The sequence below is a fragment of the Cetorhinus maximus genome, chromosome 26 (assembly GCF_964194155.1).
Source record: "Cetorhinus maximus chromosome 26, sCetMax3.hap1.1, whole genome shotgun sequence".
NCBI classification, from domain to species: Eukaryota; Metazoa; Chordata; class Chondrichthyes; order Lamniformes; family Cetorhinidae; genus Cetorhinus; species Cetorhinus maximus.
The window spans coordinates 31,685,230-31,710,578 of NC_135904.1; the positions used below are offsets into that span (position 1 = coordinate 31,685,230).

The following is a 25,349-nucleotide window of genomic DNA, read 5'->3' on the forward strand; positions in this document are numbered from 1 at the left end:
AAAAGATTCACAAATACTGTTTATGTTATGCACCAGTAGTATCACTGTAAGCCTCTGGCAAAGGATATAGCAATATTACCTAGGGTTGTTATTTGGGAACATGGAAAGAAAGAGCAGTACATTTATTCCAATGGGTGGTTAGAAGGTTGTGTGTCTAGATGAGAATTGACTGTCGGAAGCTGGGGAGCTTTTTATGCGGAAAGCATATACACAGGAAGGATGGTCCCTAATGAAATGGTAACAATGCTTTTTGTGCATAACATTAACAGAATTAGGGAATCACATAATCTAGATTTAGAAAGCAGTGAATGATGGACAAATAAATGAATATTTGTAGGGGATTAAAATGTAGAAAAATTAATTTTCATGGTAGAAGTAGGAATTCAAATGGAAAAGGTATTGGAGACTAAGCTTACATTTTTTAAATATTAATTCAAGGTGACTTTGCTCCTGACTCCTGAATTATAGATATATGCAGCTAAATAAATGATTAGTATGACTGCCATTGCAGAATTTTAGCTAGTTTATCACTGTTTCTTCAACGTCGCCAGGTCAAAATCCTGGAACTCCTCCCCTGACAGCACAATGGGTGTATCGACCGCATGGACTGCAGTGTTCAAGAAGGCAGCTCACCACCGCCTTCTCAAGGGCAGTTAGGGATGAGCAATAAATGCTGGCCTTGTCAGCGATGCTCACATTCCAAGGTTGAATATTTTTTTAAGAATAAGTTGGAAGAAGGGCACAGGATATTTAGCAAAAATATACATTTTAACTTAGTGAAGCATTGACATCATTGGTAAAGAATGATTGCCCTGAAATTTTGGAATATATAACTGAAAACCAGTATCCACACAAGAAGCCTGCAAAACGTGGGGCAAGGGGAGTCTGGCTAATTAAATTTTTGGTCAGACTTTCTATCGTAGAAGCATGTTGATGGGGAGATCCTGATATTCCGCCCTTGGAAGTGTTCAACAGAACTCACTTCATTTGAGAGCTAACTTTCTTATTGCTGCAAATTTTCACCAAGATAAGATCATTGATCCCAAAAGGCTAAAGAAAGACACACTGGCAGAATAAAATCTGCTACCACCTGCTTCTATCCCCCAGCCACCCCAGGATTTTCAGGGCCAATATCACCAGCCACCCCAGGATTTTCAAGGCCAATATCACCAGCTTCTATCCCCCCACCACCCCAGGATTTTCAGGGCCAATATCACCAGCCACAACACTGGAAAGGAAAAGGCGGCAATGGCAATACTGATCGAAATTAATAATGAGGCAGCGAAATAACAAGTCATAATTCCTTTTTATGCACTAACTCAAGATGACTCGGTAGATAGAGAGCTACTTAACAGGAATGATTCTAATCACCACAGCTTTCACAATCCCAATGGTATAAAATGAGCACTCAACAGCTAACCAGAAGGGCGATGTGAAAGTACAAGTGGTTTCCTAGTGGTAATTGCTGACTGCTTTTAACACAAAATATGACAGAGTCGGACAGTAGATGGTGCATTAAATCTAGTCCAGCAGAACTAGAAAATAACCACCAAGTGAGCACAGGGGTTCCGTTGCATTTATCAAAGGCACAAATGACAACCTGTGTGATGGTGACAAAGGCAAACTATCCCTCCACCTCCATCTCAGCCTGCCTGCAGCCTTTGATGCAGTTGATCACACCATTCGCTTGCAGCGCCTCAGCACTGTCTTCCATTTGGGTGGAAAATCACTCACCTGGTTCTATTTTTATCTATCTGATTGATACCACAGTATCAGTTGCAATGGCTTCTCTTTGCACTCCCACACCATTACCTCTGGTGTCCCCCAAGAATTTATCCTTGGCTCACTCCTGTTTCTCATTTACATGCTGCACGCTGGTGACATCATGTAAAAGTACAATGTCAGTTTCCACACATATGCTGACGATACCACCCCCCCCACCCTCTCCCAATACTGTCTGTAAATTGTCAGACTGCTTACCGACACCCAGAACCGGATGAGTAGAAATTTCCTCCCAATTAAATATAGGGAAAAGTGAAACCATTATCTTTGGCCCCTGCCGCAAATTATGTTCTCTAGCTAATGACTCCATCCCTCTCCCTGACTACTATCTGAGGCTGAACCAGACTGTTCGCAATGCCAGTGTTGTATTTGACCTTGAGATGGGCTTTCAACTACATAAGTGCTGCAACTAAGACCACTTATTTCCATCTCTATAAAATTGGCTGACTCCGCCCTGTCTCAGCTCATCTGGTGTTGAAGCCCTCAACCATGTCTGTGTTACCTCCAGACTTGACTATTCTAATGTACTCCTGGTCTTCCTCTCACATTCTACCCCCCGTAAACTAGGAGTCATCCAAAGCGCTGCTGCCCATGTCCTAACTTGCACCAAATCCTGTTCGCTCATCACTCCTGTGCTGGCTGATCTCTTTTGGCTCCCTGTTAAGCAAGGCCTTGGTTCCAATCTTGTTTTCAAATCCCTCTTTGCCTGGCCCCTCCCTGTCTCTGTGACCTCCTATAACCCTCTGAGATATCTGTGCTCCTCTAATACTGGCTTCTTGAGCATCTCCGATTTTAATTGCTCCACCTTTGGTGGCCATGCCCTCAGCCGCCTAGGCCCTAAACTCTGCAGTTCCCTTCCTAAACCTCTCCTCATCTGTACTTCACTTTTCTCCTTTAAGACACTCTTTAAAACCTGCCTCTTTGACTAAACTTTTGGCCATCTGCCATATCTCCTTAATCTGTGACTTGATGTCATGTTTTGTTTTATAATGCCTCTGTGAAATGTCTTCGGACATTTCTTTAAAGGCACTATGTAAATACACTTTTGTACATTGCGTGGTCAGCTAAGGCCAAAAATAAAGGTATAACGGTAGGAAAGTAAACATTGGAGCGAGGTGAGCTCTATAGAGGATAAAGGGGCAGCATTACTGTAAAATAAAATGAGAAAATTTTAATTTAAAGGAATATTTAATGGCGGAGGGATTGATTAAGCAGCAGCGTAAAAATACATCCTTGATACATATTTATGTATCTGCTCTTGTCATTCTCAGACTCCACATCACTAATCTGCCCTGTGAGTGAATCCTATGTCCCTTACGATCGGAAGATTATCGTTATTGCTGAATATCTAATTGTATAATTGAATGACCCAAGATGGTAAACTAAAGCCTCAAGTTAAAACAGCTGCGCATTTAATCTCTCTCACAGCCCCAAATGTGCTTCTGTCTTCCGAAACTCGGACTTATTAACGTTCTAGTGAGACAAGGCCTTGGGGAAGAAAGTCAAGCAGCTGTTTTATTTTGTAGATTGCAAATAACTCAAGATAGTAAGTCCTGAAAAATGGGCAAGAATGGATCTGGGCCGAATAAATTGGAATCAAAGGTTGACAAGAGAAACAGTAGCTGAGCAATGGGCAACCTTCAAAGGGGGGAGTTGGGGCACAGTCAAGGCATAATCCCTCAAAAGGGAAAGGTAGGGCAAACAAATCCAGAGCTCCCTGGAGGACAAAAGAGATAGAAATTAAGATAAAGTGTGCTTATGACAGATGTCTGGCAGAAAATACAATTGAGAACCAGGCTGAATATAGAAGTTTCAGAGGGGAGGTGAAAAAGCAAATAAGAGAAGCAAAGAGGACGTATGAGAAGAGACTGGCAGCCAACATAAAAGAGGATCCCAAAGTCTTATTTAGGCATATAAATAGAAAAGGGGTGGTAAAAGGAGGGGTAAAATTAGGGACCAAATAGACAATTTGCACATGGGGGCAGAGGGCAAAGCTGAGATATTAAATGAATAGTTTGCATCTGTCTTTACAAAGGAAGAAGATGCTACCCAGGACATTGTGTAGGAGGAGATAATTTAGGCACAAGCAGAGTTTAAATTTGATAAGGAGGAGATTTTGGATAGGCTGCCTGTACTTAAAAGTTGATAAGGCACCAGGACTGTTTTCTTTGGAGAAAAGAAACCTGAGAGGAGATGTGATAGAGGTATTCAAAATCATGAGGGGCCTGGATAGAGTAGATTGGCAGAAACTACTCCTGCCAGTAAAAGGATCTAGAATGAGAGGGCACAGATTTAAAGTAATTGGCACAAGAGATGTGAGAAGATTTTTTCACGCAGTGAGTGGTTAAGGTCTGGAACGCACTACCTGAGTGTGAGGTGGAGGCAGATTCAATCGAAGCATTCAAAAGGGAATTGGACTGTCATCTGAAAGGGAAGAATGTGTTGGATGATGGGGAGAAGGCAGGGAAAAGTAAATAGTTCATTCGGAGAGTCGGCGCACACTCAATGGGCTGAATGGCCTCCTACACTGTAACAATTCTGTGATTCTGTGAACTTATTCTGTACTGTTTCCCAGCTGCTGAGATCCCCTGCATACCTCAGCAGCACCAGAGGCTTCAGAGCTGTCATCCCTCTCACTGGACAATGGGCCTAAAGGTGGCCAATTAGGAGGCCGCCTGTGCTAAAATTGCCGAGCAGGTCCCACTGCCAGCAAGTGCGGGCTCAGGATATGCTTTTTACCCTAAGGTTGGGGTACCAACTCTCCTTGTAAAATTCAACCCATTATGCATGAATGTTATTTATTTGCCTTGATTTGGTAAGGATAACAGTTTCCATTCAAGAGTAGACAAGAGAGTTGGGTACCCTTTTGTTCAAATTACGCCAGCCCCTTTACTTCATTTGAAATGCATAGGGCAAATAAATCTTATAACTTTGAATTCGATTTTGTATCAAAACCATGTTGTGACTTGGAACAAAAATCCCTCCCAGATAAAATAAACTGAAATTCTCAAACATGAGAGCCAATGCTGAGAAACTGAGCCACAATTTCCATGCTAGGTAGCACTCACGCTTGAGTCAGATTGTGGTTCAAGTTCCTCTCTAGAGATTTAAATGCTTCTATCACATATTACTGGATTCCTCAGGGAGTACTGCATTGTCAGAGGTGCCAGATAAGACATTAAGTCATGACTTTAACCACCTTGTCAGACAGACATTAAAAAACCCCATGGCGTTATTTGAAGAAGAGATCATTCCATGCTGTGTCGGATGGTTAGCCAATTCTGTTTCGGGATCTTGCTGTGCAAACTGGTTGTTGTAAAGAGAGAATTCCAGAGTACTTTTCACTACCTCAGGAGATCCTAAAACGTTTACAACAGTGTCGTGATGCAATGTTGGATCGTTCCCTATCTTGCAACAGTGACTACATTTCAAAAGTACTTGGTTAATTGTAAAGCTTTTTGGGATGTCTTGAGGTTGTGAAAGACTGCGTATAAATGTATGTTCCTTCCTTTCTTTCCCCAACATGAAAAAAAGTGCCCAGGGAGAAGCTGCTGCCACAAATGGCACTTGAGCTGGAAGCTGCTTAATAATGAAATTATTGATGGATAAAAGAAGATTAATGCTCCAATAACCCACAATAGATGATACTCTCACTGCAGGAGCCTTTTATAAATGTGCACTCCTTAAAAAAGGACACCTGCAAGAAAACAAAAACTTGTTAACTGTCCCAAATAACTTGGCATCATAAAAGATACAAGAGGCGCTCCGAAAGCATAGACACTCGCAAATTATGAGGCTCTGCCAAAATCAGGGTTGGAATTCTCCTCTGCACTGTCGCTGTCAGTATTGTCATTTGAAGTCCTCGTCCTTCAGTTACTATCTCTGCCTGCATTTGGGTCTGAGTCTCCCCGCTGCTGTCCCTGCCTTTATCGCAATTTGAATTCTTGCTCTGCGTACCGCCCCCCCTAGTAGCCATTGTCTCAGTTTCTATCAGCTATCGGAGGTGAATCTATCCGTAGCAGCTGCAGTATGTATAATGACCGTTTTGAAAATAAGTGCCTCTGCAAAAAAAAAAGAACAGCTGATGTCAGTCCTTGAGGTGTCTGTAATTTAATGGGTTCACTGCATTTTATTAGGTTCTGTCATTTTATAAATTCCACGTATTATCTGCTGCACTAAGGTGCTTGGATAGGCTGACAAGATTCTAGCTAACATAATCGTTTTGTTTCTTTTTGTTCCTTGAGCAATAAATTATGCTATACATTTCAGTTCTTTTTCCAAATTACTTGGTGAGAACATAAGTTCCTTGTTGATTCACGACAGCAAGTAATATTTGATTTGAAGAAGCATTGGTACAGCACCTCCATAAAATTGTGATGTAATGATAGACTGAAAATAATTTAGGTCTGTAGGGGGCCATTAAGGGGTTATTTACCAGAGGCTGGCAGGTGGAAACAAAACTTGGGCAAATTATTTAAATGTGTATACAAAGAAGAAAATCTCTTAAGAGACCAAACCTCCTCTTGTAACAGAAACCATAATACCTGCTGAATTGTAAATAACAATCTGCTAACTAAATTGCTTTGAAATGTGCTGTTTCTGAGAAGCAATTTTTATTGTTTTAATTATAGATAAAGTCAAACATCCCATCTTTCCATTAAAAGAGGAATTTGATGTTATTAATATTTTTGAAAGTTGGCTTACGCTTATAAATATTTGTGTTTCATTGAAAGCTAGATTTTTTTCTTAATAAACCTGCATGTTTTTGAGAATTTTGTATTGTATGAGATGCTAAGAATGATCAAGCGTTCTCAACTAGCACAGGTTAACCTAAAATAGCATGCAGCTACAATAAAAGAGCAATCGTATTTCACAACAGAAAAATTGTGTTTGTGAAAATTATACCCTTTAGCTTACAACGACATTTACATGATTGTGCACTTTCGTCTCCTGACATTTTGGTAGCTTTTTATTCTTCCCTGTGAATGTTTATTTGACTTTCCCCCTCCCATTTACATTTCAACACGTAGCAGCTTTATTAGAAATCAAGATCAGAAAGATTGGCCTGATTCAAGGTAGATGGACAAAAATAATAGCTTAAAAAACATCTAGACTGCACTGTTCCTTCCACTCTACTCTATTGTGTAAGGACCACGCAGTTTCTGTCTTGTGATGGCATTCAAGTAAACATGTATATACCTTTTGTAGCAAATAAGAACATCAAAATAGTGCAAGTATGCAGCGAATTAATCAGCCTAGCAGATGAAGAACATAGGAAATAGGAGCAGGAGTAGGCCATTTGGCCCATTGAGCCCGCATTGCCATGCAAATAGATCATGGCTGATCATCTACCTCTAAGCCATTTTTCCTTACTATCCCCATATCTCTATTTGTCATTAGTTCCAGACATCTATCATTTTCTGTCATGAACATACTCAATGATTGAGCTTCCACAGCCCTCTGAGGTAGACAATTCTAAAGGTTCACCACCCTCTTAAGGAAAGAAATTTCTCCTCACCTCAGTCTTAAATGACCTGCCCTTGATTCTGAAACTGTGTCCCCTGGTTCTAGACTTACCAGCCAGGGAAGCATCCTATCTACATCTACCCTGTCATGTCCTGTTAGAATTTTGTAAGTTTCAATGAGATCACCCCTCATTCTTTGAAACTCCAGGGAATACAGGCCCAGTCTCCTTAATCACTCCCCATAAGACAGTCCTGTCATCCCAGGGATTGGCCTAGTGAACCTCCATTGCACTCCCTCTGTAGCGAGTATATCCTTCCTTAGGTAAGGAGACCAGAACTGTATGCAATACTCCAGATCTCACAAAGCTCTCTACAACTGCAGCAAGACATCTTTACTCCTGTACTCAAATCCCCTTGCGATGAAACTCTTTCGAGTTATCAACAGTCACAGATTGCAACTCTTTTGAGTACAATCACAGTTCTTGGTTTCCGGGAGTGGGACATGAACCCACAACCCTCTGATTCAAAGGCGAGGGTGCGAACATACCATTTGTCTTCCTAATTGCTGCTGCACCTGCACGCTAGCTTTCAGTGACTCATGAACAAGGGCACCCAGGTCCTTTTGGACATGAACATTTCCTAACCTTGACACCATTTTAAGAAATACTCTGCCTTACTGTTTTTTCTACCAAAGTGGATAACCACACTTATTTACATTATATTCCATCTGTCATGTTCTTGCCTACTCACTTAGCCTGTCCAAAATCCCCTTGAAACCTCCTTGCATCTTCCTACCTAGTTTTGTGTCATCAGCAAATTTGGAAATATTGTATTTAGTCCCCATGTCCAAATCATTTATATAGATTGTGAACAGCTGTGGCCCAAGCACTGATCCTTGCGATACCCCACTAGTCACACTCTGCGATCCTGAGAACGACTTGTTTATTCCTACTGTTTTCTGTCTGTTAAATTTTTTCAATCCATGCCAGTATATTACTTCCAATCCCATGTGCTCTAATTTTGTTTAGTAACCTGTGTGGGACTTTATCAAGAACCTTCTGAAAATCCAAATATGCCATATCCACTGGTTTCCCTTTATCTATGCTACAGGCAACATCCTCAAAAAAAAACTTGATTTCCCTTCCTTAAATCCATGTTGTCTCTGCCCAATCATATCATTTTTTTAAAGCGACCAGTTATTACATTCTTTACAATAGATTCTAACATTTTCCCTACTACTGACATCGAACTAACAGATCTATAGTGATCCATTTTCTCTCTCCTTCAATTCTTAAATAATGGGGTTACATTTGCTACTTTCCAGTCTACAAGAACCTTTCCAGAATCTATAGAATTTTGAAAGATAACCACCAATGCATCCACTATCTCAAAAGCTACCTCCAACACTCTGGGATGTTGCTCATCTGGTCCAGGGGATTTACCAACCTTCAATCCCATTGATTTTTCGAGTACTACCTTTTATTAATACTAATTACTTTCAGTTTTTCATTTTCAAATGTCCTTTGGTTCTCTGTTATTTCTGGTAGATTCTTTGTATCTTCCTCCGTGAAGAAAGTGTCATAAAGCTATTAATGTATATAATATTATTGGAAAATATTTTTCTTTTAAAATAGAGGTTTAGTCTGTGGGTGTGTCTTAATTGGATTAAAGCCAGCTAGCCTGGGTGCTTTGATGTGTACTAGTTTTGAGATGTAAGAGAGGTAGAGTGCATTTGCATTTTTCTGAATAGAGCATTCAAGAAGTGGGGTGAAATCTGGCAACTAGCTAGCAGAGACCAAGCAATATGTTTATATTACTAATAAAGTTGGTACTATGAAAGGGTTTTATTGTCAGAAGGGGTGGAATTCAAAGAGGCTGGTGATACAATGAGAATTTACATTCAATGAGATGTGCTGGATATGATCGATAGCAGTTTTGTGTGTGCAGGGCAGAGGCAATGTAAGAGCAAAGCAGCTGTAAGCCTACAACTATCTCCACAGGAACCAAAGTGAAAAGAACCTCATTTTGAATTCGTAAGGCGAAAACGCTTTGCTTGGTGTCAGGTTAATTCTATGGATGCTATTGCCTTAATAGAGATTAGTTTAGGAATTTGTTAAAAATTATGATAGTAATTTGTAGCCATATATATGTTTAATGTGTTGTAATTTAATAAAAAATGTTTAATTTAGTTTAATACAAAACCTCTCGACAATTGGTGGTCTGATTCCTGAATTTAGAGTTGCATCTCAAACATACCACTTAAAAATATAGGTTATGACAGTTGTTTAAAGTTTCCCTCCAGGATTTTACTAACTGCTGGGTCATAACAACAGACATTAATTGTTTAGTTTCTCCGCTATTTCCCTATTCCCCATTATAAATTCTCCTGTCTCCACCTGTAATGAACCTACATTTGTCTTTGCTAATCTTTTCTTTTCCACATAGTTAAAGAAGCTTTTGTAGTCCATTTTTATGTTTCCCACCAGCTTGCGTTCATATTCTTTTTCCCCACTGTTGATCAATTTCTTGGGCCTCCTTTGCTGGATTCTAGAGTGCACCCAATCCTTGGGCTTACACTTTTTCTGGCAATCTAAGAAGCCTCTTCCTTTGATCTAATGCAATCTTTAACTTCTTTTGTTAACCACGGTTTATTCACCTGCTGGGTTTTTGTGCCTTAGAGGAACGTATATTTGTTGTAGACCATGTAATATTTCTTTAAATACTAGCCATTTCGTAATGAACTATATCCCTCCAAACTTAATATAAAATTCTATCATATTATGGTCACTATTTCCCAAAGAGATTATTAATTAGCTGTTTCTCATTACACAATACAAAATCTAAAAAAGCCTGATCCCTAGTTGGTTGTTCAACGTGCTGCTCCAGAAACCCATCTTGCGCACACTCCAGAGATTCATCCTCCATAGCATTAGTGCTGATTAGATTTACCCTGTTTATGTGTAGATTGAAGTCACCCATGATTACGTACATTACGTTATTCAGTTCCCAGCCTCGGTCACCCTGTAGTCGCATCTCCGTAATGGCAATTAAACCATACCCATTTATTTCTGTTTGTGCCTTGAAATCATCTACCTTGTTGTGAATGCCGCATGCATTCAGATAGAGTGCCTTAACTTTGTATTTTTAACTTTATTTTGTTTTTTTCATCCTATTTGATGTTTGCCTTTGTATCGTCCGCCTTCCAATTTCACTTACGACTTTTCTACTTCCTGTTACCAGTTTTGCTTCTCTCCACCCTATGTTCCTTCTCAGGTTCCCATCCCCTGCCAACCTAATTTAAACCTCCATCAACAGCGCTAGCAAATCCCCCTGCAAGAATGTTAGTCCCGATCCTACTAAGATGCCACCCGTCTATCTTGTGCAGGTCCCACCTGCCCCAAAACCGATTCCAATGCCTTAGAAATCTAATACTCTCCCCCCACACCGTTGCTCTAGCCACATGTTCATTCGCTCAATACTCCTAATCCTATGCTCACTAGCATGTGACACTGGAAGTAATCTTGAGATTGCTGCTTTTGAGGTTTTGTTTTTTAATTTCTTTCCTAACTCTCTAAAATCTGCTTTCAAGATCTCATCCCGCTTCCTACCTGTGTTGTTGGTACCAGTGTAGACAACAACCTGACTGTTCACCCTCCCCAAGAAGAATGTCCTGCAACAGCTCTGTGATACCCTTGACCCTGGTACCAGGGAGGCAACATACCACCCTGGAGTCACGTCAATGGCTGCAGAAATGTCTGTCTGTTCCCCTAACTGATGAATTTCCTATCACTATTGCCCTTCCACTCTTCTTCCTCCCCTCCTGTGCACCTGTGGTGCCATGGAAGACTGTAACCAGTGCACCTACTATCATTGCAGCCACTTCTTAAGACCATAGGATGCAGGCCATCTGGGGACTTGTCAGCCTTTAGGTCTAATAATTTTCCCAGCACCTTATCCCTAGTGATGGTAATTGCTTTAAGTTCCTACCTCCTGTTCACCCCTTGATTTGGGAAGTTTTCTACTATTGTGAAGACAGACACAAAATATCTGTTCAATGCCTCCGCCATTTCCTTGTTTTCCATTATAATTTTTCCACACTTTCTCTCTAGAGGGCTAAAACTAGCTTTAGTTACTCTTTTCCTATTTAAATACTTGTAAAAATTCTTATCACCTGTTTTTATATTACTTGCTAGCTTTCTGTCATACTCCACTTTCTCCCTCTTTTTAGCTTTTCTTTGCTGGTTCTTAAAATCTGACCAATCTTCTGACCTACCACTAATCTTTGCAGAGTTGTGCAGTGCTTCTTTCAATTTGACACAATCTTTAACTTTTTTCAGCCACGCATAAAGCATCCTTCTCAAAGAATCTTTCTTTCTTACTGGGATAAATCTTTGCTGAGCTATTAAATATCTCCTTCAAAGTCCACCACTGCATCATTACCATCCTACCTTTTAAACTAGTTTCCCAGTTCACTTTAGTTGGCTCGGCTTTCATACCATTATAGTTAGCTTTATTCAGGTTTAAAACACTAGTCTTGGACCCACACTTCATCCTTCAAACTGAACATTAAACTATATCGTTATGATTACTCTCTCTTAAAGACTCCTTAAAGGTTATTGATAAATCCTGAGTTATTGCTCATTATCCGGTCTAGAATACCCTGCTGTCTGGTTGGCTGTAGAATATACTGCTCTAAATTGTCACATGTATACTCATGAACTCATTTTTCAGGCTACCTTTGCCAATCTGATTCTTCCAATCTGTATGTAGATTAAAGTTACCCATGATTATTGAAGTACCTTACACGCCACATTTATTTCTTCATGTATACTCTGTCCTACAATGCTAACTACTGTTAAGGGGCCTATAAACTACTCCCACAAGTGACCTCTTACCTTTCCTAAATACTTAATGCTACCCAAACTGATTCTGTGGGTCTTGCTCTTTTGAGTGAAGGTCATCTCTCTACTTTTCTTTTATTCATTCATGGGATGTGGCATCGCTGGCTAGGCTAGCATTTATTGCCCATCCCTAATTGCCCGTGAGAAGGTGGTGGAGAGCTGCCACCTTGAACCGCTGCAGCCCATGTGGTGTAGATACACCCACAGTGCTATCAGGGAGAGAGTTCCAGAGTTTTGACCCAGCGACAGTGAAGGAACTACGATATATTTCCAAGTCAGGATGGTGAATGGCTTGGAGGCGAACTTCCAGGTGGTGATGTTCCCATGTGTCTGCTACCCTTGTCCTTCTAGATGATAATGGTTGTGGGTTTGGAAGGTGCTGTCTAAGGAACTGTACTAATGACATTCTTAATTAACAGAGCTACCCCACTATTTTTTCCTAGCTTCCTATCTTTTCGAAATGTCAAATACCCTTCTATATTCAGGTCCCAGCTTTGGTCACCCTGCAATAAAATTTGCAATTGCTTGCAACATGACATAAGCTAGCAGAATAGGCAGGCATATGGAATTTAATACAGAGAAGTGTGAGGTGATGCATTTTGGCAGAAGGGATAGTGAGAGGCAATGTAGCCTTTGTTATGGCACAGAGGATGGTAAATGTTAAGCTGCTTAACTCCCAGAGGGAAACTTGAAACAATTGCCACAACTGTTTTGCAATTTGTACTTTTATTTTTAGATGTGTGCCTTGAATTCAGTAGTAATAAGTCTACCGAGTCTTAGAGGTTTTTTTTCACAAAACTAAATTAAAAATTTATTAATAAATTAAATAATTTTAAGCAGATACATAGGTCTACAAATTACTACTATGATAACTCCTAGCTCCCCTAATTAATCTGACTCCCAGTTACACCCCCTTTAAGACAACAGTAAAAACGAAATAGATTTTAACAGACCCAGGCAAAGCACATGATACCCTGGACAGGGATATTCACAGTGAATTCTCTTAGCTTTGATTCCTATAGGCAGCAGCTTGGAACATAAAGCCTGGAGGCTTTTCACACTTGTTAGATCTTAGAATGCTTTCTTCTTACATATAGCCTTCTCTCTTTTTATACATATTTTCCCCTTTGAATGCAAATTTCATTGTTTCAATATGTCTTTGGACTTTACCCTTCTAATAATAAAAACCTTTCATAGTACCAATTTTATCAGTAAGCTTTAAGGAAAAATAAACACACTGTTTGGCTTCTTCTGGCTAAGTGTAACATTTCATCCTCTCTTTGAAATTCAAACTACTCTGGTTTATCTAAAAATGCAAATTTTCCTTTGCACCTCACATTCTAAAGCTTAAACCATGTTTACTTATTTAGCATTTCAGACCTAGCTTCTCTTCTGATACATTAAAGCCTTCAGACCAATGGTCTTTAATTCAATTAAGTCATGCATGCACACACACACCAGACCCCACTATTCCTACTTTAAAATAAATCCCAATAACATTATGAAAATTATTATATTTTCATGATACCTTAATGGGACAATTCTAAGAAGTACAGAAACAAAGGAACTTTGGGGTGCATGTGCATCGATCTCGGAAGATGGCAGGGCATACGGAGAAAGTAGTTAGCAAAGCATATGAGATCTTGGACTTCATAAATAGAGGCATTGACTATAACAACAGGGATGTTATGCTGAACCTTTTATAAAGCTTGGTTAGGCTCCAACTGCAGTATTGCATCCAGTTCTGCTCACAACACCTTAGGAAGGATATGAGGGTCCTTGAGAGGAAATTAGCCAAAATGGTTCCAGGGATGGGGGATTTTACTTGCAAAGTTATATTGGAAAAGCTGGGGTTGTTCTCATTAGAACAAAGGAAATTGGGGGAGATTTGATAGAAGTGTACAAGATTATGACAGGTTTTGATAAGATAGACAAGGAAAACCTGCTTCCATTAGCTGATAGTACAAGGACTGATGAACACAGTTTAAGGTTTTGGGCAAGAGATGCCAGGGGAATGTGAGGAAGAACTATTTTGTACAGCCAGTGGTAATGACCTGGAAGCCACTGCCCACAAGTGTGGGGGTAGTGAAAACAATCAAAGATTTCAGAAGGAAATTGGATAGGAAATAAACCTGCAGGGCAATGGGAATTGAGCGGGGCAGTGAGACTGACTGGATTGCTCTGCAGAGAGCCAGCATGGCCTCGATAAACCAAGTGGCCTCCTTCTGTGCCATAAATAACTCTGACTCTAACCATATCTCTGTGATGGCTATCAGGTCATACGTATTTATTTCAATCTGTGCTAACAATTCATCCATTTTGTTATGAATGCTGCGTGCATTCAGATACAGAGCCTTTAACTTTGCCTTTTTACCATTTTTGCAATCTCTGGTCCTGTCTGCTGGTGCACTCTTAAGTTTGTACTCTCTATCCCTTCCTGCCACGCTCTGGTTATCTTTACCCAAATCGCTGCCCTGTTCTAGTACCTCGTCGTTACCCTTTGATTTACTACATCTCCTCTCACATGATCCCTTCTCCCCCACCACCACCACTATTTAATTTAAAGCCCCCTCTGCCACCCTAGTTATATGACTTGCCAGAATACTGATCCCAGCACGGTTCAGGTGAAGCCCGTCCCAATGGTATAGCTCCCACCTTCCCCAGCACTGGTGCCAGCGCCCTGTGAATCGAAACCCATTTCTCCCACACCTGCATCCTCAGTCTCATCTGCCAAAACCACCCAGGATCATCATGGAGAGAAAAAGTAACTCCTGACTTCTTTTCTCTAAAGCCAACTGTCTCCATAAACTCTGTCCTTTGCCTCTCTGAAATTGGCTCTGCTGCCTATGCTGCTTCCCCCTCCCCTCCCGACGCACTCACACTCCCCACCCAACCTGCCACCCCCGCCACTTGTGCTGGACCTGTCTTTCTCTAGCTTCCCTCCTATTTCCCTCTTTGCCACTTCTGATCTCATCATCTCCATGAGATTCAGTTCCTGTTCCCTTGACCCAATGCTTAATGAACTGCTGACCACCTTCCTTCCTGTCCCCCTTGCTAGCTGCCACTGTAAATGGTACTCTCTGCTTAAGTCTTACTAGCTTTCAAAACACTTATTAACCCCCACAACTCAAAACACCCATCCTTAATTCCTCTGTTCTTACACAAACTACCACAACATCTCCAAACTTTTGACCATGTTGAATTTCCCCAATCCCGGTTAGCTTAGCATCAAAATAGCCCTAACCAAAGTCACAAGTGCAATCCTCTGTGAATGCTGTGAATTATCTTTCATTGTCCTTCTAGACATCTGACATGGTTAATCACACCATCCTGTTTCAATCCCTCTCCCCCATTGTCTAAATCACTGGCTCTAATAGTATTCACTCATTCTTATCTATCTGATTTTAGCCAGAGCATCTTCAGCATTGGATTCTCATGTTGCTCCTGTGTTGGTTCCCTCCTCTACTTCATCTGCATACTGTCCTTTGGCATTGCTAAATGGGATAGATTTCGAACAGATCTAACAACTCAAGACTGGGCATCCATGAGGTGCTGTGGGCCATCAGCAGCAGCAGAATTGTACTCGAACACAATCAATAGCTCATGGCCCAGCATACTCCCCACTCTACCATTACCATCAAGCCAGGGGATCAACCTGGTTCAATGCAGAGTGCCAGGAGCAGCACCATGCATACCTAAAAATCAGGTGTCAACCTGGTGAAGCTATAACACAGGACTACTTGTGTGCCAGGCAGCATAAGCAGCAAGTGATAGACGGAGCTAAATGATCTCACAACCAACAGATCAGATCTAAGCTCTGCAGTACTGCCACATCCAGTTGTAAATGGTGGTGGACAATTAAACAGCTCACTGGAGGAGGAGGCTCCACAAATATCTCCACCCTCAATGATGTAGGAGCCCAGCATATCAGTGCAAAAGATAAGGCTTAAGCATTTGCCAGAATCTTCAGCCAGAATTGCCGAGTGGATGATCCATCTTGGCCTCCTCTGGAGGTCTCCAGCATCACAGATGCCAGTCTTCAGCCAATTAGATTCACTCCACGTGATATCAAGAAACGGCTGAAGGCACTGGATACTGCAAAAGCTATGGGCCCTGACAATATTTCGGCAATAGTACTGAAGACCTGTACTCCGGAACTTGCCGCACCCCTAGCCAAGCTGTTCCAGTACAGCTACAACACTGGCATCTACCCAGCTATGTGGAAAATTGCACAGGTACGTGCTGTACACAAAAAGAGGACAAATCAAACCCGGCCAATTACCATCCCATCAGTCTACTCTCCATCATCAGTAAAGTAATGGCAGGGGTCATCAACAGTGCTATCAAGCGGCATTTGCTTAGCAATAACCTGCTCACTGACGCCCAGTTTGGGTTCCGCTAGGGCCACTCAGTTCCTGATCCCGTTACGGCCTTGGTTCAAACATGGACAAAAGAGCTGAACTCACGAGGTGAGGTGAGAGCGACTGTCCTCGACATCAAGGCTGCATTTGACCGAGTGTGGCATCAAGGAGCCCTAGCAAAACTGGAGTCAATGGGAATCAGGGGGAAAGCTCTCCGCTGGTTGGAGTCAGACCTAGCACAAAGGAAGATGGTTGTGGTTATTGAAGGTCAATCATCTCAGTTCCAGGACATCACTGCAGGAATTCCCTGGCCCAACCGTCTTCAGTTGCTTCATCAATGACCTTCCTTTCATCATAAGGTCAGAAGTGGGGATGTTTGCTGATCATTGCGCAATGTTCAGCACCATTTGCGATGCCTCAGATACTGAAGTAGTCCATGTCCAAATGCAGCAAGACCTGGACAATATTCAGGCTTGGGCTGACAAGTGACAATGACCATCTCCAACAAGAGAGAATCCAACTATCACCGCTTGATGTTCAATGGCATTACCATTACTGAATCCCCCACTATCAACATCCTAGGGGTTACCGTTGACCAGAAACTGAACTGGACCAGCCATATGAATACTGTGGCTACAAGAGCAGGTCAGAGGCTAGGAATCATGTGATGAGTAACCCAACTCCCCAAAGCCTGTCCACCATCTACAAGGCACAAGTCAAGAGTGTGATGGAGTGCTCCCCAGTTGCCTGGATGAGTGCAGCTCCCACAACATTCAAGAAGCTTGACACCATCCAGGACAAAGCAGCCTGCTTAATTGGCGCCACATCCACAAATATTCACTCCCTCCACCACCGACGCACAGTGGCAGCAGTGTGCACCAACTACAAGATGCACTGCAGGAATTTACCAAGGCTCCTTTGACAGCACCTTCCAAACTCATGACCACTACCACCAAGAAGGACAAGGGCAGCAGATAGATGGGAACACTGCCACCTGGAAGTTCCCCTCCAAGTCACTCACCATCCTGACTTGGAAATATAAGGCCGTTCCTTCACTGTCGTTGGGTCAAAATCTTGGAACTCCTTTCTTAACAGCACTGTGGGTGTACCTACACCACATGGACTGCAGCGGTTCAAGAAGTCAGCTCACCACCACCTTTTCAAGGGCAGTTGGGGATGGGCATATAGTGACCCAGCCAGCAAAGCCCACATCCCATGAATGAATAAAAAAAGAATTGTCATCTCCAGATATGGTGTCAGCTTCCACACATAGTTGATAACACCCACCTCTATCTCCACCACCTACCTCTCTGCCTCAGTGTTATCAAGCTGCTTGTCTGACATCCTGTCTTGATCTTGCTTAAGTTGCAGCTTCCTGCAACTAACATTGGGATGACCATGCCATTGTCTTTAGCCCCTGCCACAAACTACATACCTTTGCCATCAATTCGATCCCCCTCACAGCCATTGTCTCAGGCTGTCCAGAATGTTTGCAGCTTGGTGATCTATTCAAATTTGAGCTAAGTTTCTGACTTCATATCCTGCCCATAACAAAGATTACCTACTTGTTTCAGATTTCCAGCATCCGCTGTATTTTGCTATTACCTACTTCTGCTTCTGTTACATAGCTCATCTCTTGCTAAAATGTTCATCCATGCCTTTGATACTTCAAGCTTAACTATTGCAATGCCTCTAACCCTCAGTCCTCACTCCAGTTCTTTCAAAACCCATATCCTCGGGAAGATTTTCTCCTTAAAAAGCACTACACAAATGCAAGTTGTTCGAGGTCCATGTCAATATAGTTGCAGTGAAATCAAAAATATCCCCTAAAGCAATAGAAAATTCATTTTAGCAAGTTATTTATAAGAAAAAACTAAAATTGATAATGACTTCAAAAATGCTTGCTCATTTAAGTTTTAGCAAAAGTCTGTGCATTCAAAGTTTAATTACTGAAAGGAACCTTACAAATATTCATAGCACAAGAAGTGTGGAGCAGCATCTCATGGAAATGGTGTTAGCAATTATGATGGGTGATGTATATTTTTTATATTTTTGTGATTATGTTTTCTGTGTAGAAAGCTGTGGGTGTGTGTGTCCAGAATTAATTAAACAGGGGGAAGGTTACTAGAGACAGGTTGTCTGTGAGGTCTAAGAGACGAAAGGTTAAAAGGGTTAGGTTTGTGCATTTGTAATGAGAGGTTGTGGTGTGTTTGTGTTACAATGTAACAGGTTGGATCTGAAATTTGCATTGTTAGATAATTGGGGAAATTGATTTTTCAGTTGTTGAATTTCAAAAGGGAACTCAAAGGTAAAAGGGAACAATTGCATCTTACAGGGGTTCCATGAGTAAACAGGAAGGTATATAAAAACTCCCAAAAGTGGAGGCAAAATAGAAAACATGAAAGATTTTTATACTTGGAGAAGTTGAGTTTCAAAGATGTGTTTGAGGACAATGGAATTTGAGAAGAAAAAGGAAAAACATATTTAAGGAAAGGGACGTTTAACTGTGGGGGAACCCACTGAAGACCAGCTTCTTTGTCTGTGAACTGCAGAGAAGCTGTGAAAGTTTTGAATTGGAGGCAGCACCCAGTGTTGAGCCAGGAGAGTCTTTATTTTAGGAAACCAATTCTTTTTATTCATTCACGGTATGTGTGCTTCGCTGGCTGGGCCAGCATTTATTGCCCATCCCTAGTTGCCCTTGAGAAGGTGGTGGTGAGCTGCCTTTTTGAACCCCTGCAGTCCATGTGGTGTAGGTATACCCACAGTGCTGTTGGGAAGGGAGTTCCAGGATTTTGACCCAGTGACATTGAAGGAATGGCAATATATTTCTAAGTCAGGATGGTGAGTGACTTGGAGGGGAACTTCCAGGTGGTGGTGTTCCCATCTATCTGCTGCCCTTGTTCTTCTAGGTGGTAGTGGTCATGGGTTTGGAAGATGCTGTTGAAGGAGCCTTGATAAATTCCTGCAGTGCATCTTGTAGATGGTACACACTGCTGATACTGTGTGTCGGTGGTGGAGGGAGTGAATGTTTGTGGGGTGTGGTGCCAATCAAGTGGGCTGTTTTGTCCTGGATGGTGGCCAGCTTCTTGAGTGTTGTGAGAGCTGCACTGATCCAGGCAAGTGGGGAGATTTCCATCACACCCCTGACATGTGTCTTGTAGATGGTGGACAGGCTTTGGGGAGTTGGGAGGTGGATTACTCGTAACATGATTCCTAGCCTCTGACCTGCTCTTGTAGCCATAGTATCTATATGGCTAGTCCAGTTCAGTTTCTGCTCGATGGTAACTTCCCCAGAATGAAACTTCTTTTGGAATTCCACCTCGAAGTGCAAGTGCGTGAGAAGTCGTGAGGTGTACCTTTATTTAAAGTGACAACAATTCCTTGACTTGGATAATATTTACTGAACTTATTGCCAAAAAGGTGTTTGTGTACTTTTGGCGAAGCATGTTTTTGGGGGGGTTGTTCTTTAAATCTCTTTTAACTGTGTAACTTTTATCTTTAATAAATCTTTTAGTTCTGTAAGCTCTAAAGGTGTTACTGGAGTTCTATGCTTTTGAGAGCAGTAGTTCTTCCTCCTCATTTTCACAATTAAAAGCTTTATGATCAGCGTGACAGACTTCACTCTGGGGTCTGGCTTGCTCAGCAATAACACAACCTGTGGTCATAGCACAATATATGTTGATAGCATGCATAATAAATACAGAAAATGCTGCAAAAACTCAGCTGGTCTGACAGCATCTGTGGAGAGAGAAACAGTTAATGTTTTGAGTCCATATGACTCTTCAGAGCTCTGAAGAAGAGTCATACGGACTTGAAACGTTAACTTTGTTTCTCTCTCCACAGATGCTGCCGGAACTGCTGAGTTTTTCCAGCATTTTCTGTTCTTATTTCAGATTTCCAGCATCTGCAGTATTTTGCATTTATTTTGATAGCATGCACGTGATCTTGCCAGTCCACATCTCTGTGCCATGAAAGAAGTGGAGATCTATATTAAGTTCTATTATTTACAAAAGTATGTGGGGAAACAATTCTAAAATCCATGAAAGCCTTTTTATAGTATCAGACTTTATAGCAGATTTTGCCTCCCATGCTTGTCTGATCTTATCACTGATTGCTAAATATAGGGCAGCATGCTGAAGAGGTTGAGATTCTGCTGTAAACTTAGGAGCCAAGTTTGAATGGCTTGTTAATGTCATCTCAGTCTCTTGGTATGTTATTTTCTTTGAACTTGTTCCAGCATCAAGAGGTTTATGTAATACTTAGAAAGATAGTGGAGATGCTTTGGCAGACAGTATTGGATACACAGACTCCTGAATTAAAATTCATTATTTGACCAGCTGCAATATAGTATGACATGATTTTAGATCCAGTGATTTGAAAATTTGTCTTGCTGACTGAAGCAGGGAAATGTAACTTCTATAGATTTAACATATCTTTATAGATGTCTTTATCCTTTGTTAATTTATCAAGCAAAGCATATGTACAGCGACCCTACCAGAAACAATTTTGCATTTATACTAATTCATATTTACCTGTTCAGTTGCCAGAAAGCTGTTCACCTGGTGATGACCTGTCGATCCCACACCTGGCTCACTGCACAGTGGAGGACTTGTACCTGCTAATGGGAAAAGAATTGGAGAATGTACAAGACGTACCTGTTGGCAATGTGCTAGGTAAGACTTTACTGTTGAGTTTTTGTGATCAATAGTTTCCTTATTTAAAGAAGGATGTAAATGCGTTGAAGGTGGTTCAGAGGTGGTTTACTAGATTGATATCTGGAATGAGCGGGTTGTCTAATGAGGATAGGTTGGACAGGCTGGGCTTGTTTCCACTGGAGTTTAGAAGAGTGAGGAGTGACTTGATTGGCATATAAGATCCTTTTCAGTGTAAAATGCCACTACTATCTCACAAAAAAACTTGATAGATATTGAACATAGAAATATCCTATAAAATTAAGAAAGCTATTATTTCATTCCTCAATTTTCCCCTTTTGTTATTCTATTTACATAGATTACTGGACAGCCCACGTACATCATAGCAAAACTCTTTGGATGGGAGTAGGTTGTTCAGGGAGAAGGCAATGCACAAAAGACCAGGAGCAGAGAAATAGAGAATTTGGGGTGACTGTTGTAGGCCAGAAGGAGGTCACAGAGAAAGGGAGGAGTGAGGATACAAAGAGATTAAAACTTGTGGATGAGAACTTTAAATTTGAGATGTTGAGATTGAGAGCTATTGCAGATCAGCGAAAACAGGGACTTCATCTGGGTTGAAGTACAGGCGGTAGAAGTTTGGATGAGCTGAAGTTGACAGGATGGATGCCTGACCAGGAAAGCATTGGAATAGTGGAGTCTGAAGGTGACTTAAGACATGGATGATGGGAGAGATGATAATATATCTGTGGGGTTCTGTATTTTTCAGCATCAGCAAGACATTTAATATCTTTACCACATCAGTAGCCTGATATATGGCTATAGTAAATTTCCTGTATCCAGTGATGGGTGAATGATTGTTCCATTTACAACATTTAGTTTTACCATGAACTTTATGGGGAGCTGACTATGTAGCATTCTCTGTTCAAACTGAGAAAGCAGCAAGGTGGATGCAACTAAACAGGAAATTGAGTGAATCTGTAATTGGAACATTGTGTTGCATATTCTGTTACTTTAGGTCATGAAATTGACCTAAAACTGGTCAGATGTTTTTTTTCCTAAAGATTGAGAGCTTCAGTCAGACTGTTTACTGCTTTTGCACAGAGATGAACCTTTATAATCAAGTGATTATATCAGCATGCAGACAGCAGGTGCACTTCACAGTTTAATCCTATTAATTTTAAGTCCATTTTGTGGGGAAAAAAAAGTCAAAAAATCAATTTGATTCAGCAACTTAATTAAAATAGCACTTGCCTTTATTTGTGCTTGAAAACATTTTGAATTAATAGATAATTCAAATTAATTGACATAATTAAAAAGGAGTAGGTGGTATTATTCAGACATGTTATACAATCCATCAGAGTTAGAATACGGACAAGGAGAGGGGGAATTGTTGGGGTTTGCAGTGGATATAGCATGGATCTTCAAGCTCTGGATCTGAATCCAGTTTGGACTGTTTGGCAAAAGTCTTCTCTGCCTTTTAACTCTAAAGGATTACATGTGAAGCCATTTCAGTCGTCACAACTAAGTAGCTGGTAGATTAATCGGCATAGCATTGCCCTTGATAAGAGTTTTAGAGAGGCTCAAATAAACATTGGTTAACAGGTCCTTCAACCTTTTCCAGGACAAAGCTCTTAAAGTTATACACCATGAATAAGCTTAATAATTGGTAACAATAAGATTATTAATAATTGCAGTGGCGGTTCATCTCTCCTATTTCTTTTTTCCTTCCTCAATGAGGTTTAGGAAGGGAATTCCTGAGAGTGAGGCTTGGTATTTACATTCGAATATACGAAATAGGAGCAGAAATAAGCCATTCAACCCCTCAAGCCTGCTCCGCCATTCAATAAGACCATGGCTGATCTGTTTGTGTTTCGAGTTCCACATTCCTATCTACCCCTGATAACCTATGATTCCCTTACCGAACAAGAATCTAACTACCTCTGCCTTAAGAATAATCAATGATCCCGCTTCCACCACCTTCTGAGGCAGAAAGTTCCAAACTCATACAACCCTCTGAGAGAAAAAAATTCTCCCCATCCCTGTCTGATAAGGGTGACCCTTAATTTTAAAACGGTGTCTCCTGGTTCTGGACTCACCCACAAGAGGAAACGTACTTTCCATGCCCACCTTGTCAAGACCATTTAGGATCTGATATATTTCAATCAAGTCACTCCTCACTCTTGTAAACTCCAGTGGAAACAAGCCCAGCCTGTCCAACCTATCCTCATAGGACAACCAGTTCATTCCAGGTATCAATCTAGTAAACCTCCTCTGAACTGCCTCCAACGCATTTACATCCTTTCTTAAATAAGGAAACTAAAACTGCACACAGCAATTCAAGATGTGGTCTCACCAATGTCCTGTATAACTGAAGCATAACATCCTTACTTTTATGTTCAGTTCCTCTCGGAATAAAGGATAGCATTCCATTAACCTTTTTGATTACGCGCTGTACCTGCATACTAACTTTTTGTGACTCATGCACTAGAACACCTAGATCCCTCTGTCCTTTGGAATTCTGCAGTTGTTCTCCATTAAGTAATACTCTGCTTTTTTATTTTTCCTGCCAAAGTGAACCACTTCACATTTTCCCACATTGTAGAAAAGCGATCATGGTATGTCCTGTCCACAAAAAGCAGGACAAATCCAATCCGACCAATTAACACCCCTTCACTCCACCCTGGATCACCAGTAAGGTAATTGAAGTCATCATTGAGAGTGCTACCAAGCTATTACCGATGCTCAGTTTGGGTTCCGCCAGGGCCACTCGGCTCTAAACTTTGTTTCAGCCCTGGTCCAAACATGGACAAAAAAACTGAATTCGAAGTGAAGCAAGAGTAGCTGCCCTTGACCAAGAATGGTATCGAGGAGCCTTAGCGAAAGTGAAGTCTATGGGAATCATGGGAAATCTCTCCATTGGTTGGATTCATACCTAACATAAAGGAAAATAATTGTGGCTGTTGGAGACTAAACATCTCAGTCACAGTACATCACTGCAGTAGTTCCCCAGGGTAGTGTCCTAGGTCCAACCATCTTCAGCTACTTCATCATTGACAGTCCTTCCATCATAAGTCTGAAATAGGGATACTCTCTTAATGATTGCACAGTGTTCAGTACCATTTGTAATGACTCAGATACTGAAGCAGTCCGTGTCCATATGCAGTACGATCTGGATAACACTCGGGCTTGAACTGATAAATGGCAAGTAACATTCGCACCACACAAGTGCCAAGGAATGACCATCTCTAACGAGCGAGTATCTAACCATCTCCCCTCAATATTCTACAGCATCACCATCGCTGAATCTTCCGCTGTCAATATCCTCTGGGTAACCATTGACCAGTAACTTAAATGGACTAGCCATATAGATACAGTAGCTGCAAGAGCAGGTCAGAGGCTTGGAACTCTGCAATGAGTAACTCACCACCTAACTACCTAAAGCCTGACCCCTATCTATTCGGCACGTCAGGAGTGTGAAGGAATACTGTCCATTTGCTTGGATGAGTGCAGCTGCAACAACACTCAAGTAGCTCAACATAATCCAGGACAAAGCAGTCTGCTTGTTCTGCACCTTCCACCAGCTTAAACATTCACTCCCTCTACCACTGACACACGTTGACAGCATTGTGTGCCATATACAAGATGCATTGCAGCAATTTACCCAGGCTCCTTCAATAGCACTAGAACACCTAGATCCTTCCAAACCTGTGACCTCTACCTCCTAGAAAGACAAGGGCAGCAGAAGCTACCTCCTGCAAATTCCCCTCCAAGCCACACACCCATCCTGACTTGGCACTATATCACCGTTCTTCCACTGTCGCTGGGTCAAATCCTGGAATTTCCATCCTAAAAGCAGTGTAGATGTACCTACACCAGATGGACAAGAATCACAGAATCATGACAGTGCAGAAAGAGGCTATTTAGCCCATTGTGTCTGCACCAGCTCTCCATATGAGCAGTTCACTTGGTGCCATTCTCCCCATAACCCTGTACGTTGCTCCTTTTTGGATAACAATCTAAATCCCTTTTGACTACAGTGTTTCTAGAAGGCGGCTCACCACCACCACCTCGAGGACAATTTGGGATGAGCAACAAAACGCTGGGCTGCCAGCAATGCTTACACCCCAAGAAATAATTTTTTTTTAAATTCTACCCCCAGTAAACTTGAGCTCATCCAAAACTCATGAC

At 41.4% G+C, this 25,349-nt stretch overlaps 1 protein-coding gene across 2 annotated transcripts in view; it reads left to right on the forward strand.

Annotated features, from left to right (window-relative positions):
• The window catches only part of efl1 (elongation factor like GTPase 1), a 299,163-nt gene that overhangs the window by 140,930 nt on the left and 132,884 nt on the right, over positions 1–25,349 (forward strand). For both annotated transcript variants that reach the window (XM_078530449.1, XM_078530450.1), the window contains exon 15: positions 21,050–21,182. In XM_078530449.1, coding sequence (XP_078386575.1) covers positions 21,050–21,182 — 133 coding nt within the window. The remainder of the gene's footprint in view (positions 1–21,049; positions 21,183–25,349) is intronic.